The sequence below is a fragment of the Netta rufina genome (assembly GCF_964035555.1).
Source record: "Netta rufina genome assembly, chromosome: 6".
In the NCBI taxonomy this organism is placed as follows: Eukaryota; Metazoa; Chordata; class Aves; order Anseriformes; family Anatidae; genus Netta; species Netta rufina.
The window spans coordinates 34,248,368-34,261,308 of record NC_140129.1 but is presented as its reverse complement, the minus strand read 5'-3'; the positions used below and the strand labels follow the sequence as shown (position 1 = coordinate 34,261,308).

The 12,941-nt window shown below is 44.8% G+C and overlaps 1 protein-coding gene across 1 annotated transcript; it reads right to left on the bottom strand.

Moving 5' to 3' along the window:
• Positions 1-218: 218 nt before the first annotated feature.
• Positions 219-11,395, bottom strand: LOC311210651 (histamine N-methyltransferase-like; the record flags this gene model as incomplete). Its single annotated transcript, XM_084288666.1, has 6 exons — positions 219-574; positions 3,684-3,777; positions 4,330-4,460; positions 7,688-7,795; positions 10,773-10,825; positions 11,259-11,395. 6 exons carry the CDS (start codon positions 11,393-11,395, stop codon positions 219-221), a joined length of 879 nt encoding a protein of 292 aa, XP_084144792.1.
• Between the last annotated feature and the right edge of the window lie 1,546 nt (positions 11,396-12,941).

Below are 12,941 nucleotides of genomic sequence, written 5' to 3'. Positions count from 1 at the left end.
GGTCCAAGTTACATCTGATTACACAACATCCATATGATAAAGCACAATTTACTGCTGAGTTACAGGTTCGTAGATTAGTACAGAATTAATCTCACTATTAAAGTTCATGTATAACAACAGATGTTAGTAATGATTTCTTAACAGGCTACAAGAAGTAAACTAAGTAGAAGTAAACTAATCCATTTATAAACAATGTTTTAGAAACAAAATGTGTTAATTCAGGGCTCAATCACTATTGCACTCAGGTTGTTATTAAACAGCACCTTCCCATTTCTTTTTTCACTGCATCCAGGCTTTTTTAATTCTTCCGTTATCTGATGCTTTAGCTCAGGAGGAGCAGTTTTAGAAAAGTCCAATGTTTCTGTCAAGAAATCCAGCAACAACTCCCCATCCTTGTCCCCTTCAGTAAAGCAGCAGGTTATGTCCATGTTGGATGGGAGTTCGTGGAGCTGGTACTTCAGCCCAGCTGAATCCAGCATCCTTTTGATATCAGCAGAGGACACGTAAGTGCAGAGATCATCTAAAGGCAAGGAAGATCCGTACTTCTTCCACAGCGTTTCCCAGCCACTGTTTTCTGAGAGACAAACCGTAACAAAAAGCACTCAGACACTATTTGAACAAATCTTTGATCATTTGTTTTATCTTGCAGCTGTCCGCAGAGATGGGGCATATGTCCTGGGGCAGAGGGGAGGTGGCTGCCTGGCTGCCCCATGCCTCTGTTCTGGGGCTGTGGGAGATGAGGGACATGTCACCAACCCACAGCTACTTCTGAACCCCCAGCTCAGTGCATGCAATCTTCCCCCCTTCCTCTCCCAATGTGCTCCAACTCTATTCCATGCACGTGTGCCATTGCAGTGGCTGATATCTCTGAGAGGTATGCTTCTATAGTACACATATTAAGCACCAGCTATTTACTAAAATATTGATTTAAGCTATTAAGTTTAAATCATCCACCAATTTGGCAGACCAAATACTTTCCCATTCCTTCACCCAAGTACTTTTTGGTTGAGCTACATGAGAGCTTCATTAAAATACCTATTGCCAGTAAACTATCTACCTGCAACATGAAATGTATGGTGTGCAAAACCCTGGTCACATTAACCATGCAGCTGGACGTGTGGTGGAAAAATCCATTGTCCTGGCCTTCAGCCTTCATTCCCACCATGGTCAGAGGCTGTCAGGCACGGGCAGTGAGCAGGGCTCCCCTCATCCCAAGCAGGCCTCCCCAGTGGTGCCAGAAGGATGTCTGGGCTGTGTTTTATTTGGGCTGCTCAGAAATGAAGAGACAGGAAGGAAAAGGCTCCTGTAGCACCGCAAGCACCTCCAGAAGAGAGCCCATGCTAAGCCCACACACATGCTCACTCCTCTTCTCAAGGGACATTTTACAAAGAAAACCAGCTGGGTAAGCTAAAACCTCTCCAGATACATCTTCACTTCGTTGTTTTCCTTCACCCTGGATCTGTGTTTCAGCACTTCTGCTACAAGCCATTTATAAAAGGATCACCCAGAATGACTGGACAGGATGAAAATAACTTTGAGCCTAATGAGCAGCTCTTGAGAGTTATGACTATAAATCTCCATAACTGCTAAAACAAGTTGCTCGGCGGTTTTGCAAATGCTTTATCTGCAAACAGTTATTTATAGTCAAATAAACAGTTTGGTGTTTAGAAGGGCTACAATATTTTCTTTCACCTGGTGGAAATTGAATGCAGAGCGCTAATTGCAGAAAATTTGCTGGTGTCAGTGTTGTGTGACTCAGTGCCATCTCTGAGCCGAGCAATTATACACTACCTGAACGAAGCATTATTATAATAGCTCTCGATAGGCTCAGCATATGGCGCTACTTTTGTTTTCAAGGCGATGTAAACACATTTTTTAAATGTGTTAAAAATAACACCATATAGCTCTTGCAACTCGCCTGCTCTCCTGGCAGGGATGGAACAGGAGGCATTGCAACCTTCACTGACTGACCAAACCCTCTCCTATCAATCCTATTCCCAGAATGGTTTTTAATTAACATATCCTAATGTGTTTGTGTTGGAGACGACATTACCTTCATTTTTTGAAATGAGCTTTGTTGTGCTTATCTTCCATTACCTCTTTTTGCTTCAGTGCTCATTTTGGTAGCAGCTTCTTCCTTCCCTTCTCTACACACTTATTTCCCTCAAGGTTTTCTCCCCTCCTTTCCCCTCTGCTATTCTGAGCTCCTCTCCTCTCTCCCATTTTCTTGTCGGACCTAGCAATTCCCCTTGCTGCCCTCTTTCTCTATAACTGACACATCTACCCAGACGTGTTATCATGTCCCACCTTATTGAGATTAATTCTGATTTTCACAGGGACACCACCCTATCCATTAACTGTATCTGCAGAAGAAACAGCCATTACCAGCCACTTGTATGTCTAACCTGCTCTGTCTGAATGCAAAAGAGCTAAAATTATTCATGCAACCGTGGGGCATCATGAGTTGAAGGTGCAAAGAGAAGAAACAGGAGGAATGAGAAAACAAAGAACCGCCTGGCCTGGGGAGGATTTCAAATAGTTTTCATAAATTCAATTTTTTAATCAAATTAATTTTGAATAGACATGTGTTCCTCCCTGTATTCACATTTCATGAATATCCAGAGGGACAGGTTAAGCAACTGGAAAAGTGTTTCAATTAACTACAGGCAAGTAATCAGCAATAAACTGATACTGTGATCTATTCTCATTACTCAAACAACAAGAACAATAACTCAGATCATTTAAAATACAAAATTCTTGTAGTGTACTGCTTTAAAGCAAAATCATTTTGGAGAAAAATTGTTTGAATAAATTCAGGTTGGAGAAGTGCCCTTTTTCTGTGGACACTTCATGAAGACAAAAAAAAGGGGGGGGGGAGGGGAACTTCATCAAATACATGGCAGTTTGCAGATATGTCCAAATTCAATAAAAAAAATAGCTTACACTTCTGAACAAATGGTACTTAACAGCCCTGAAAAAAATTGTTGAATGTGACTGTTTACACAACTTAAAATGTCTATAGTTTACATGAGGAAAATTAAAGGCTTTCTAGAGTCAAAACAGACCCCACTACTTCCATATCTCTAGCATACCATTTCCTCCTGGATTGACCACAGAGCATTTCTTTCAGTTCTCAAACAGCCTGAAAATGCTGTTTTCCACCCAAAAGGACTATATTAAGGAGATGGGCAGTTTGAGAAGAAAATGAGCCATATGTCCTCTAACACCTGCTGTACAGCACAGCCGAGCCCTGCTGTAGCTGTTTGCTTAATGCTGCACATCTCCAGGAGTGAGACAATGCTGTGCCCAGACTGAAGAGCCTTTTACAGGGAACAGCTGTAGCAGAGGCTAAAGGAGCTCTTGCTCTGTCACTGGCCCGGCTGTAGGAAGGGGAAGGGGAGAAGGTAGAAGGTGAGAGAAAGGTGTTTAGTGCCCATGACATGGATTTACTGCCTCACAGAGCCTTCAGCTTTTCAACCTGCAGCACAGAGCTGGGCAGATATAGACGAGATGCAGGTTTCCATAGCTGTAGATGAATGGGCACCATTTACTCTATATGCAATAAAGGGGTATTTAAATCAAAAATACATATTGTTTTCTTGCCAGCCTGTGCTGAACTCGCAAAGACCCCAGAAGTGCCCACGGCTCTCGCCTCACTGAGTGTGTTGTGCAGCAGCTCTCACCTGACACCACGATGATGAGGAGCTTTGCCTGTGCTTCCAGGAGGCTGTGGAAATACTGGATAGTTGCTGGGACATCTTTCACATAATACAGCATCTGGGAAGTGCAGAAATGCTAATGAGACATGGTGGGATCCTAGAGAACATTATAACTTGTACCACAGAGCAACCCTGACAGGAGAGCAGCGGGGTGCCAAGGTCCATCCACAGGGTGCCGGCCTGCTGGCAAGGACAGCCCCGTGGACTCGGGTCAGCTCTCCCCATCCCCAGCACCGAGCTTGTGTTCACTCATTAACCTGGGATAAAAAGGTTTGCCTCCCTTAGCAGTGAGGATGGCTTGTAATGGCTTCGGTATACTGGGGAATACAAAGGCAGTTTCACAGAGAGGACAAGGAGCTTTGAAAACACTAGTTAAAATGTATTTTTAGTTGACTGTCGCCCACATCCTGGTTAATAGGACTACCGTGCTCAAAGCTGCTTTGCTGTAACTCATCTTTCATTTTTTTGCAGTTCACTTCTGCTTAAATACTTTAAATTATAGAGAAATAAACTCACCTGTCTCCCCCTTAGAGTGGATAATGAGGTCACATACCTCATGCACACTTTAAACAACCAAATCTCTGACAACAGCTACTCTGCAGACTTTTACCTGAATCATGTGAATGAAGTCCCATTTTTTAGACTTTTTTTCTGCATTCATTCGACTTTCATATTCATAAGCTGTCTCCTTATGCCAGGTAAACTTTACATTCTCGAGGTTTGATGTCGCCGCCACACGCTCTGAAATATGGGAGAAGACAGGACAGAGTTATCTCAATTGCAAATATGGGATCGATTTCCATTCAGAGCTTTAATAACATCCAAAAGTCATATTTAGGCAAAGTGTTTTGTTACCAATTTAACACAGCAGTGGAATATTTAAAACCTTGAGGCTGTGTGTGAGAAGAAGGCTGTCCAGGTCTTTGTTAGGTGAAACCTTAAGAGGGTCTGATTCTTTTCCCTTTGCACCCTCATTTGGTCTCCTCCAGTCTTTACCTGATTAAAAAAATAAATGAAAATCTTTCTCGTGGTTGGTTCAAGCTCCATTTGCCATGGCCACTGACTAAATAAATACAGGAGCTTGAGGATTGATTAAAGGGGCTGTGTAGGAGACAAGCATAATTAAAAGCTTGAAAAGAGTAGAGGAAACAAGTGGCTCAGGAAGGGAGAGCATCATGGGGATGAAGGGAAAAGAGTTTTGCTTCATGAGCAAAGCCCCATCTGCTGACCTTGGGCTTCTGCTTCTGTGTTCAGATAAATGAGATTTTCAAAAGTCCAGAGTTTTGGTCAACCACTTCAAGTGAAAGGGATAACAGTGATTTAGAGCAAGACTTTAGAAAGAGTGACATGTGGTGTGTTTTCAGACCTTGATGCAAATGCACATCCAATGGCAGATGAAAGCCGAGAGCTGGAGGAGTGGATTCAAAGCATAAGTTATACCAAGAGGCCTGGCTCACCACTGCATTTTGTTGCTTTTATAGCAGCAACACTGAGGGATGATTTTGCATTTTAGGAGATGCTGGAATACAAATGTCCATCTGCTGGCATATGGAGCTCATCTTGCTGTGCGCCTGCTTGGGGCTCAGGATTGCTCCAGGACAAAGCTATCCCTGATGCGATTCCCGTGCTTCACTGGAGTTAACATAAATTTAAAACTTAAATGGCCCAAAGGCAGACTGAGCCTTAGCTACAGAACACATGCTCAGAACAACATGATTTGCTAACACCAGTGCCTTTACTCCGTTAATCATAATGTTCCTCCTTTTGGGCTCTGTTAGGATATATCCCTGTCAGAGAGATGAGAAATGCTCCATCAGTGCTTATCTCCTCTCTTTTGTGGACGGAAATGGGCCACCCCTTTCTGCTGCTGCTGCCACTGCTCTGCTTGCTTCCATTTATCTGTCACTGGCCCCAGCACTTGCAGTTCAGGTTTAATTTGCTGTTTTAAACTCGGGCTTGCTTCAGCAGCAGTTCATATCACCATCACACATAATCTGGTGCAATCTGCTCCAGCTCAATTGCTAGGCAGTCTGCAAGGAGACGCTAGGAAGGAAAGTGAATTGCATGCCAAAGTGGGCTTTTAAAGCCAACATTTCAGAAAGGACAAACTCATTCTGATTATGGGAAGTTGCTGCCTGAAGATTCATCCGAACCCAAAACATATCACCCTAACAGCTTTGAAAAGTTTTCCTTAAATTTTATCCTCATTACAACCCAGATTGCTATCCTGGCCAGAAGCCATCTGCACGCCCTTGACTTGGTGCTGGACTGAGCGCAGCCGCACTGTAATGCTTGGGCATCAGCAGCACGGCTTGTCGTGGTGCCACCAAAGCCACGGCCATGGTCACCAAGGGGCTTCACCTTGGCACAGAAGGAAAGCCAGAGACTGGACATAGGACTATGAGGAGAGCCTCCAGCATATGGCACGGCCTAGGAGAAAGCTCATTTTGCCATCACTGTCAGTCCCAGGAAGAAAGTTTCTCCTGTGAGCCTGGCGTCTCCTTCCCAAGGAGACAGCAGCTGGTTAGGCAGAAAACATAGCTACTGAATCTTCAGAGGCACAGATAATGCTTCCAATTCTCCTCGGAAAAGGGGCTCAGAAACCTAATTAATGATACCTACTGGGGACGTGATTAATTACCAAATAAGAAAGTTTAAAGAAAGAAATTCAGATGAATATTTCATTTCTAGTTTAGCATAAAACTTAAAATAAGGACAACATCTTATACTTTCTTTAACTTCCTACTGGAACAAAACTCCCTGAAATAGGACAGGACTGCCAATTAATTGGTTGCAGCCAGTGAATCTAGTGCCCAAATCCTCCAATATACAGCGAAAATGTTCTTCTGTCCAGTCTTTACCATCTCAGTCTGGAACAACATAAAAGCTGCTGGGAAGCTATCTTTTCAGAGATCATGCAACACAGAGACAGGTATCAAGAAATGATGCATTTCCTCTGATTGCTGCTTTTTTTTTTTTTTCCCCTTTATCTTCCTCAGGTGGTTTCATACTGGGAATGTTTTGTTTTCAAGGACCTTAGAAAGAGTAAGAGTAAGATTTACAATGTGGTTTTATAATCTGGTATTTACTATGGTCTGGAGCATTTCCAATAACGCAGACTGCTGATGAGGTTCATTCATTACTGCCACATCCATTCAGCCGCTGTTTTCTGGCGAGCTGGGCTCTGCCCAGGGCTTCTCATGGCCTATATGATGTGATGGGTGTAACCTCCATACAAGACCATAATTACACGCTAGGTAAAGCCTGGTAGGTGTTAATACAGTGATAAACCAGCAATGTAATCAAACTGTGGACTGATATTTAACATTCATTTTGTAGGACAATCTAACCAAAGCACCCCTCCTTATCCTTTGTCCTTGGAAAATGCTTTGGTTTCTCCCATAAGCATAGCTCAGATTGTCAGGCTGGTGGAAGGAAATGAACTCTAAGCCACTGAGAGCAGACACACAGCAAAAACCTTCCCTATCCAGCTCACTTTCCTTACAATGTTTTCTAAATCAAAATAACGCAGTTCGCACTGTGGGGATTAGCTACTTGGAAACTGTTTTAAGATATGTGAGAACTACCATGAGACACTAAAATCAGTGTTGCTGCAGGATCCCAGCTCGGTGCAAGCTGAAGGAGAATTCTTTCTGAAATACAAGGTCTTTGCTCTGTTCCCATACAGTCACACACCACTTTCCATGTTGCTTAGCTTTTGAAGTCTGCCTACCTGCAAGCTTTTGCCATGTTCTTTGAGTTCTTTGCAGTGTAAGAGACAAAGATTATAACGAGAAAGCAAATGTAGAAAAGCAATGATGTCAGAAAAGCATAAAATAATAACTTTCTTAAGTTTTAAGAGCCAATTCTGGCAAGAAAGCCTTTGAATGTGGGGTCGTCCAACATTCAACTCTTTTAATGCATTTAGAGTACTTAATGTAAATTTAATTTATTTAATGTCAAAATACCTTTGTACTTGAGGATTTGTTCGGCACTTGGCTCTACCACCTCGTTGTTGATGGTGACCCCTGGATATCTGGCTTGTACAGCTGAGAGGATCTGCAGGTCAATCTCTCCTAGGGAAAGAGGCAACATCGCACAAGAGATGAAAGCAAATCTCAGGCAAACATCATCTCCAGTACCACCAGAAGGCCAGTTTTGAAGTTTGATTCCTGCCCTTTGGATACTGAAAATACACTCCATAGGTACATGTAGGTTCTTTGAATTCTCAGCAGATTACCACTGAGGGCAGAGTTGTAGGATCTAATAAAATAAATAACAGTCCCAACTATCTTTATTCCTCCTCTCTCACCACCACCAGCAGTGCCAAGGGAAACCAGACACAGTCATGTGGGTGGTGTGACCTTGTGCCTTCTAGACACGGCCAAACCTCTTGGGGAAAATGCTAAATGACCATGGTGGCCATTTATAACAACGGTACTGGTTTGGATGGTCACAACTCACCAGGGAGTCAATAATAAAATTTCAGCCTCAGTGGTTAACGTGTCATGGGGGTGAGGAAGAGGAGAATATGTAAACACATTGGAAGCATTAAAAACATGCTCTTGTCCAGATTTAGCATGCTGTGACTTTTTCTATAGGATGAACAATGCACATACCATCTATATTTACATAATACCCCAGACCTGACTGTATTTTTTTTGTACAAAATAATTCTCCCCTGGCACCATTCAGGACAGCTGCAATTATTCTCCCAGTGGAAGCACCCATACATGTAAGGTTTTAAATTTAAACAGAGCTGCCATCACTCCTGGCCACCTCTCCCCATCTGCCATGTAGGAAGCTCAGGGAGATGATGCTCCTGACTGAGGCATCGGTCTGGGGACAGCATGGGGCTGGCTTGGTTGCCTCTTGCAGGGCTTGCTTCTGCTTATTCTGCCGGAATAAATTTAGGTGAAAAAGACAATGGAAGAATAAATAAAAGAAAAGAATAAATAGAAGAAGTAGAGCCATGCCAGCTGTAATGTGTACCCTGGAGCTCAATCCAGCACATGGTCCTTCCCTTGGAGGGTCCTTCGCACCATGAGGAGCTCTCTGCCTGCTCCTGGCCCCACCACGAGACACTGCACCCTGAGGGTCTCACCTGCTCATTTACGCCCCGAGAATTTCACATAAAAAGTGAGGAAAAGTTCAATCTTTTCAGACTTATGTCTTTCATAAAGCAACTAATAACACCAAAATTTATGTGACATCTGGGCAAGCACATTCTTTGAGGGAAGGGAAATCGAATTTCTGAACTAGCATAAATAGCTGTGGCTTCGCTATCACTGCAAACCCCCTATTTTTTTGGAAATTCAGAGGAAAGTCTGTCATTTGCAGGCTGCTGTGGTGAACTCTGGAAACACAGAATTTGGAAGTTACTACTACAACATTTTTTTTTTATTTTTGGTTTCTTTACCAACTTTCTATAAAATGGATTAGCCCTTTGAAAGGGCTTCACAGGTCCTGATTAAAAAAAATAATTGAATTTCCCATTTCCATATGCAGGTAAGTTAATATATTTCCTTCCACTCCTCTGCGGCCAAACCACCCTTGTATTGTTTTTAACCAAAAAAAATAACTTTGATTCATAATTTAATCCACAGCCTTAATTGACTTCGGTTAGCTCTTTTATATGCAAACAAGTGTCCTGAGGCATTTTACAGTCAAATCTGCGGCAGCTTGCATTATCAACAATTTGGCAATTAGGCTATCCGAATTATTTAAACTCTCCAACACAATTACCTTTTAAAGGCTACCACTATGTTCACCATTAAGTTTCTAATTAAACATTTTACGTAACGGGATAGTTTATAGCACAGTTGCTGCTTTATAGCGGCGCTGATGACTTTTATGGTTTTTAAAGGTACAGAGTGCTGTGCGCTGGAGTGTGAACTTAATAAGACAGAGGCTGTAGGCAAAGGCAGGAGCTTGAGATGGGCGGGGGTAATGGGATATTTTGCTACGTTAAATGGTTTGCTTCTTTCTCACAATGGAAAAAGTGCACAGGAGGTGGAAAAGTGGAAGAAAAGCATCCTTGCCTTCCGTGCTGCCTCCCTGTGCAGTGCAAGGATGGGGCCACGGGGGCTGGCATCGGGTATGGGAACTGGATCCCCCAGGTTTGCTCCTGCCCAGGTCCCCATGGACCTGCAGCAGGGACGAGAAAGCCGGGAAATGGGCTTTGCTGGTTCCTTACTGCACATCCACCATGCCAGGCTGGAGTGCCCCTGGTTAGGGAGTGAAGCACCTCACTAACCAAGCAAAGTGTTCCTCTTAAAAGCAGTATTTTTTGTGTCAGAGGAATGGTTTTCCTTGCTCAGAGAGAAATGCTCCTGCTCTGTCACACTGTCTGTTTTATAACTAACACCCACCATTTCCTTACATTTATTTTTTTACTTATTAGGAGAGATTAACAAAGCTGAGATTAGTATTTGGAGTTGTTATGACTAAAGCACTTAAAATAAATTAACTGTTCGTAAAAAAATTTAGTTTAATGGCTTAACGGGCAGAGCAGAATTAGGAAACACAGGCTTTAATTAAGAGGGAACTTAAGCCAGAATTTAATGAGGAGAAGCACTCTCTGCTGTTGGTATTGTTTTTTCACCCAGCTGACTCCAGAAAAGAGACGTACTTCTCCTGATCCCCCAGATCCCAGTGAGACCTGGCCAGAAGACACTCAGCCCTTCATAGGGATGGAAACACACTGCGAGGTGCTGCTAGGGTGGGATGGAGACAATTAGGTACAGGCAGGGTTGGCGGTGTCCCCCCCCGTGCCATCAGCGGGTGGCACAGAAACCCAAGGGGAGGCTGGAGCCTCTCTGAGCTCGAGGGGCAATGTGGAGAAGAAGGTTTCTCCTGGAGGACACGCAAGAGTCAGGGTGTGGGGCACAAGCTGATTTTACTCTATGGCCACTTCCTTCTGCCCCCTGCAGAGGACTTCTTGAGAAAAGCCTTTCCTTCCCTCCCCACTCTTCTCTGCAACTTGCAATCCTCTAGCCAAAAAAAAAAATAATAAAAGGTTAAAGCTTATCAACAGTGAAGCTCACAGCATACCTGCTCCGCCACCAACACTTAGAATATTGATTGCAGGCTTCCCGTGTCCAATACTGCAAAACATTATTTATAAATGTTAGCAGAGCTGCCCAGCAGATAGGGTTGCATGCATTACGCAAAGTGCCAGGGATGCTAGGAATTAAAACCTGCAGGACAGACCCAAAAGCAGCGTGTGCAGGTACATGCACACCCATGAGCAGGCAGGCAGGCTCAGATTCAGACCTCTGCTCTTAAGACACACCAATTTCTGGTGATTTGGGCAATTTGCAGAGGTCTCCACGTGTATTATTGCATTTTTCATGTGTCAAGGTTTAGCCGGGGTGAGTTTGCACACAAAGAAACCACCCAGCCTTATCTCCTCCCTGCTAGGCAGGCTCTGTGCTGCAGACGAAACCTCCCCTCCCGGGGGTGGCTGAGGCCACCAGCAGCCACCTGCCACCACTACGGGACCGTGCCAAGCACTGGGCAGGGCTTTCTCCCCATTACCTTGCCAGCACGCCGGGCAGCTGCCGCTCCACAAACTCCTGCATGCACTGGTGCTCGGTCGACTTCGCCAGAAAGACGCGGAAGGACTGGAGGTACCTGCTGGGGTCGGACAACAGGCTCCGCATGGAGGAAGCCATGCCGAGTTTCGGGAGGCTGTTCACGGTGAGGGGATGGTTTGTTCTCCGCAGCAATCCCCTGCACCCAGGGGAGGAACAGCAAACAATGCTTAGTGCACACTGGGATAAAGCCAGGGCATCTCGTGTGGCTGAACAGGGAGGTGACGGTCAAGCACAGGACTTTGCTCCCATCCTCCGCCAGCTAATTTACATTAGGGACGGAGTGCTTAAAGAAATATTACGCAATGTTGCGATAGAAACCGTAAATCAGGTCTGAGCAGCAAATGGTAATGTATCATGGTTAATCTCTGCGAAGGAAATGCCAGCATTTTTTAACTGTGCTGACACAGGGCACTCTTACTACCCAGTGAAAGGGTCCTGAGACACCTCCCAAGGAAAAGAAAAATTCCCCTATTCCTTGAAGGCATGGTGAGGCTTGGGAAGCTTGGCCTGGATTAGAAGAAAGAGCAGCACACTTCTCCAGAGATGCTAGCAGATGTCTTTATCATGTTTTCCTTTCCTTTTTTTTTTTTTTTTTCCTATATATAGAGAGAATCTTTTGATGTGATTAAAGACGATGCTGGCAGTGGGGTAGAAACAATAAAACCCTTTAAAACGCACTCGGTAATTTTCAATTCCTCTGAAGATAATGGTGCAATTCCCACAAGCAAAGCAGTTACTTCCCAAAAGCCACGTGGCTTACTGGAATGGATGCCGTGAGAAACGTGGCACAGGGAGACACCCACGGCCGGGGAGGCAGTGGGTGCTCCCCAGGACCACCAGGCATGTGCTGGGAACGACCAAAACCACAACTGGTGTCCATCGGGTCTTGTCCTCACCCACAAGGAGGAAAAGGAACCCTCTGTAGATGCCACACACAAGGGCCAGCCTGTGACTTCCCCCTCTCCTCCCTTCCCCTGGCCAACCCCCTTCCAGCCCCCCTGGTTATTTTTATTGCTCTCGTTGGACTTCTGTCTCTTTTCAATGATAACAACAGCTGCCTGGCTTTGCTCAGCTTTCTTTTCTACCGGTGCCAAAAATAACGTCCAGCTCGTGACAAGGCTTTATTTTTGCGTCCCGTGAGCTGCAGCTCCCCAAGTGCTAAGGACTCCAGCAGGAGGCACTCCTACAGCTTCTCTTTATCTGAGGACACAGCAGGTGCTGCTCCAGAGCTCGGGCACAGGCTGCCACCGTGTCATGCCATCCATCAGCAGCATCTCCTCCTAAGGACCACCACCAGGGCAGACACAGCACCCTTCCTGCGTCCCATCCCCTCTCACACAGCAAACTTGTGTGCATTAATCAGAGAAGGTGAAAAAGATGGCAGAAGAGCATTAAAAACTGCTCGCTCCCAGATGCCCATGAGGGCTGGCTGGCGCAATGAGGCAGGAGAAGGCAATGGGGCCCCCTGGCCATGGAGCTGAGCCCCCCCCCCCCCCCAGCCTGCCTGGGGCTGATTTAACGAGTCTGGCTTCCTTAGATAAGAGAGGCAATCCAGCCTGCATATTAGAAAGACAGACCAACAAACTGCAGCTAAATCGACTCCATTACCTGAAGGGCCATCACT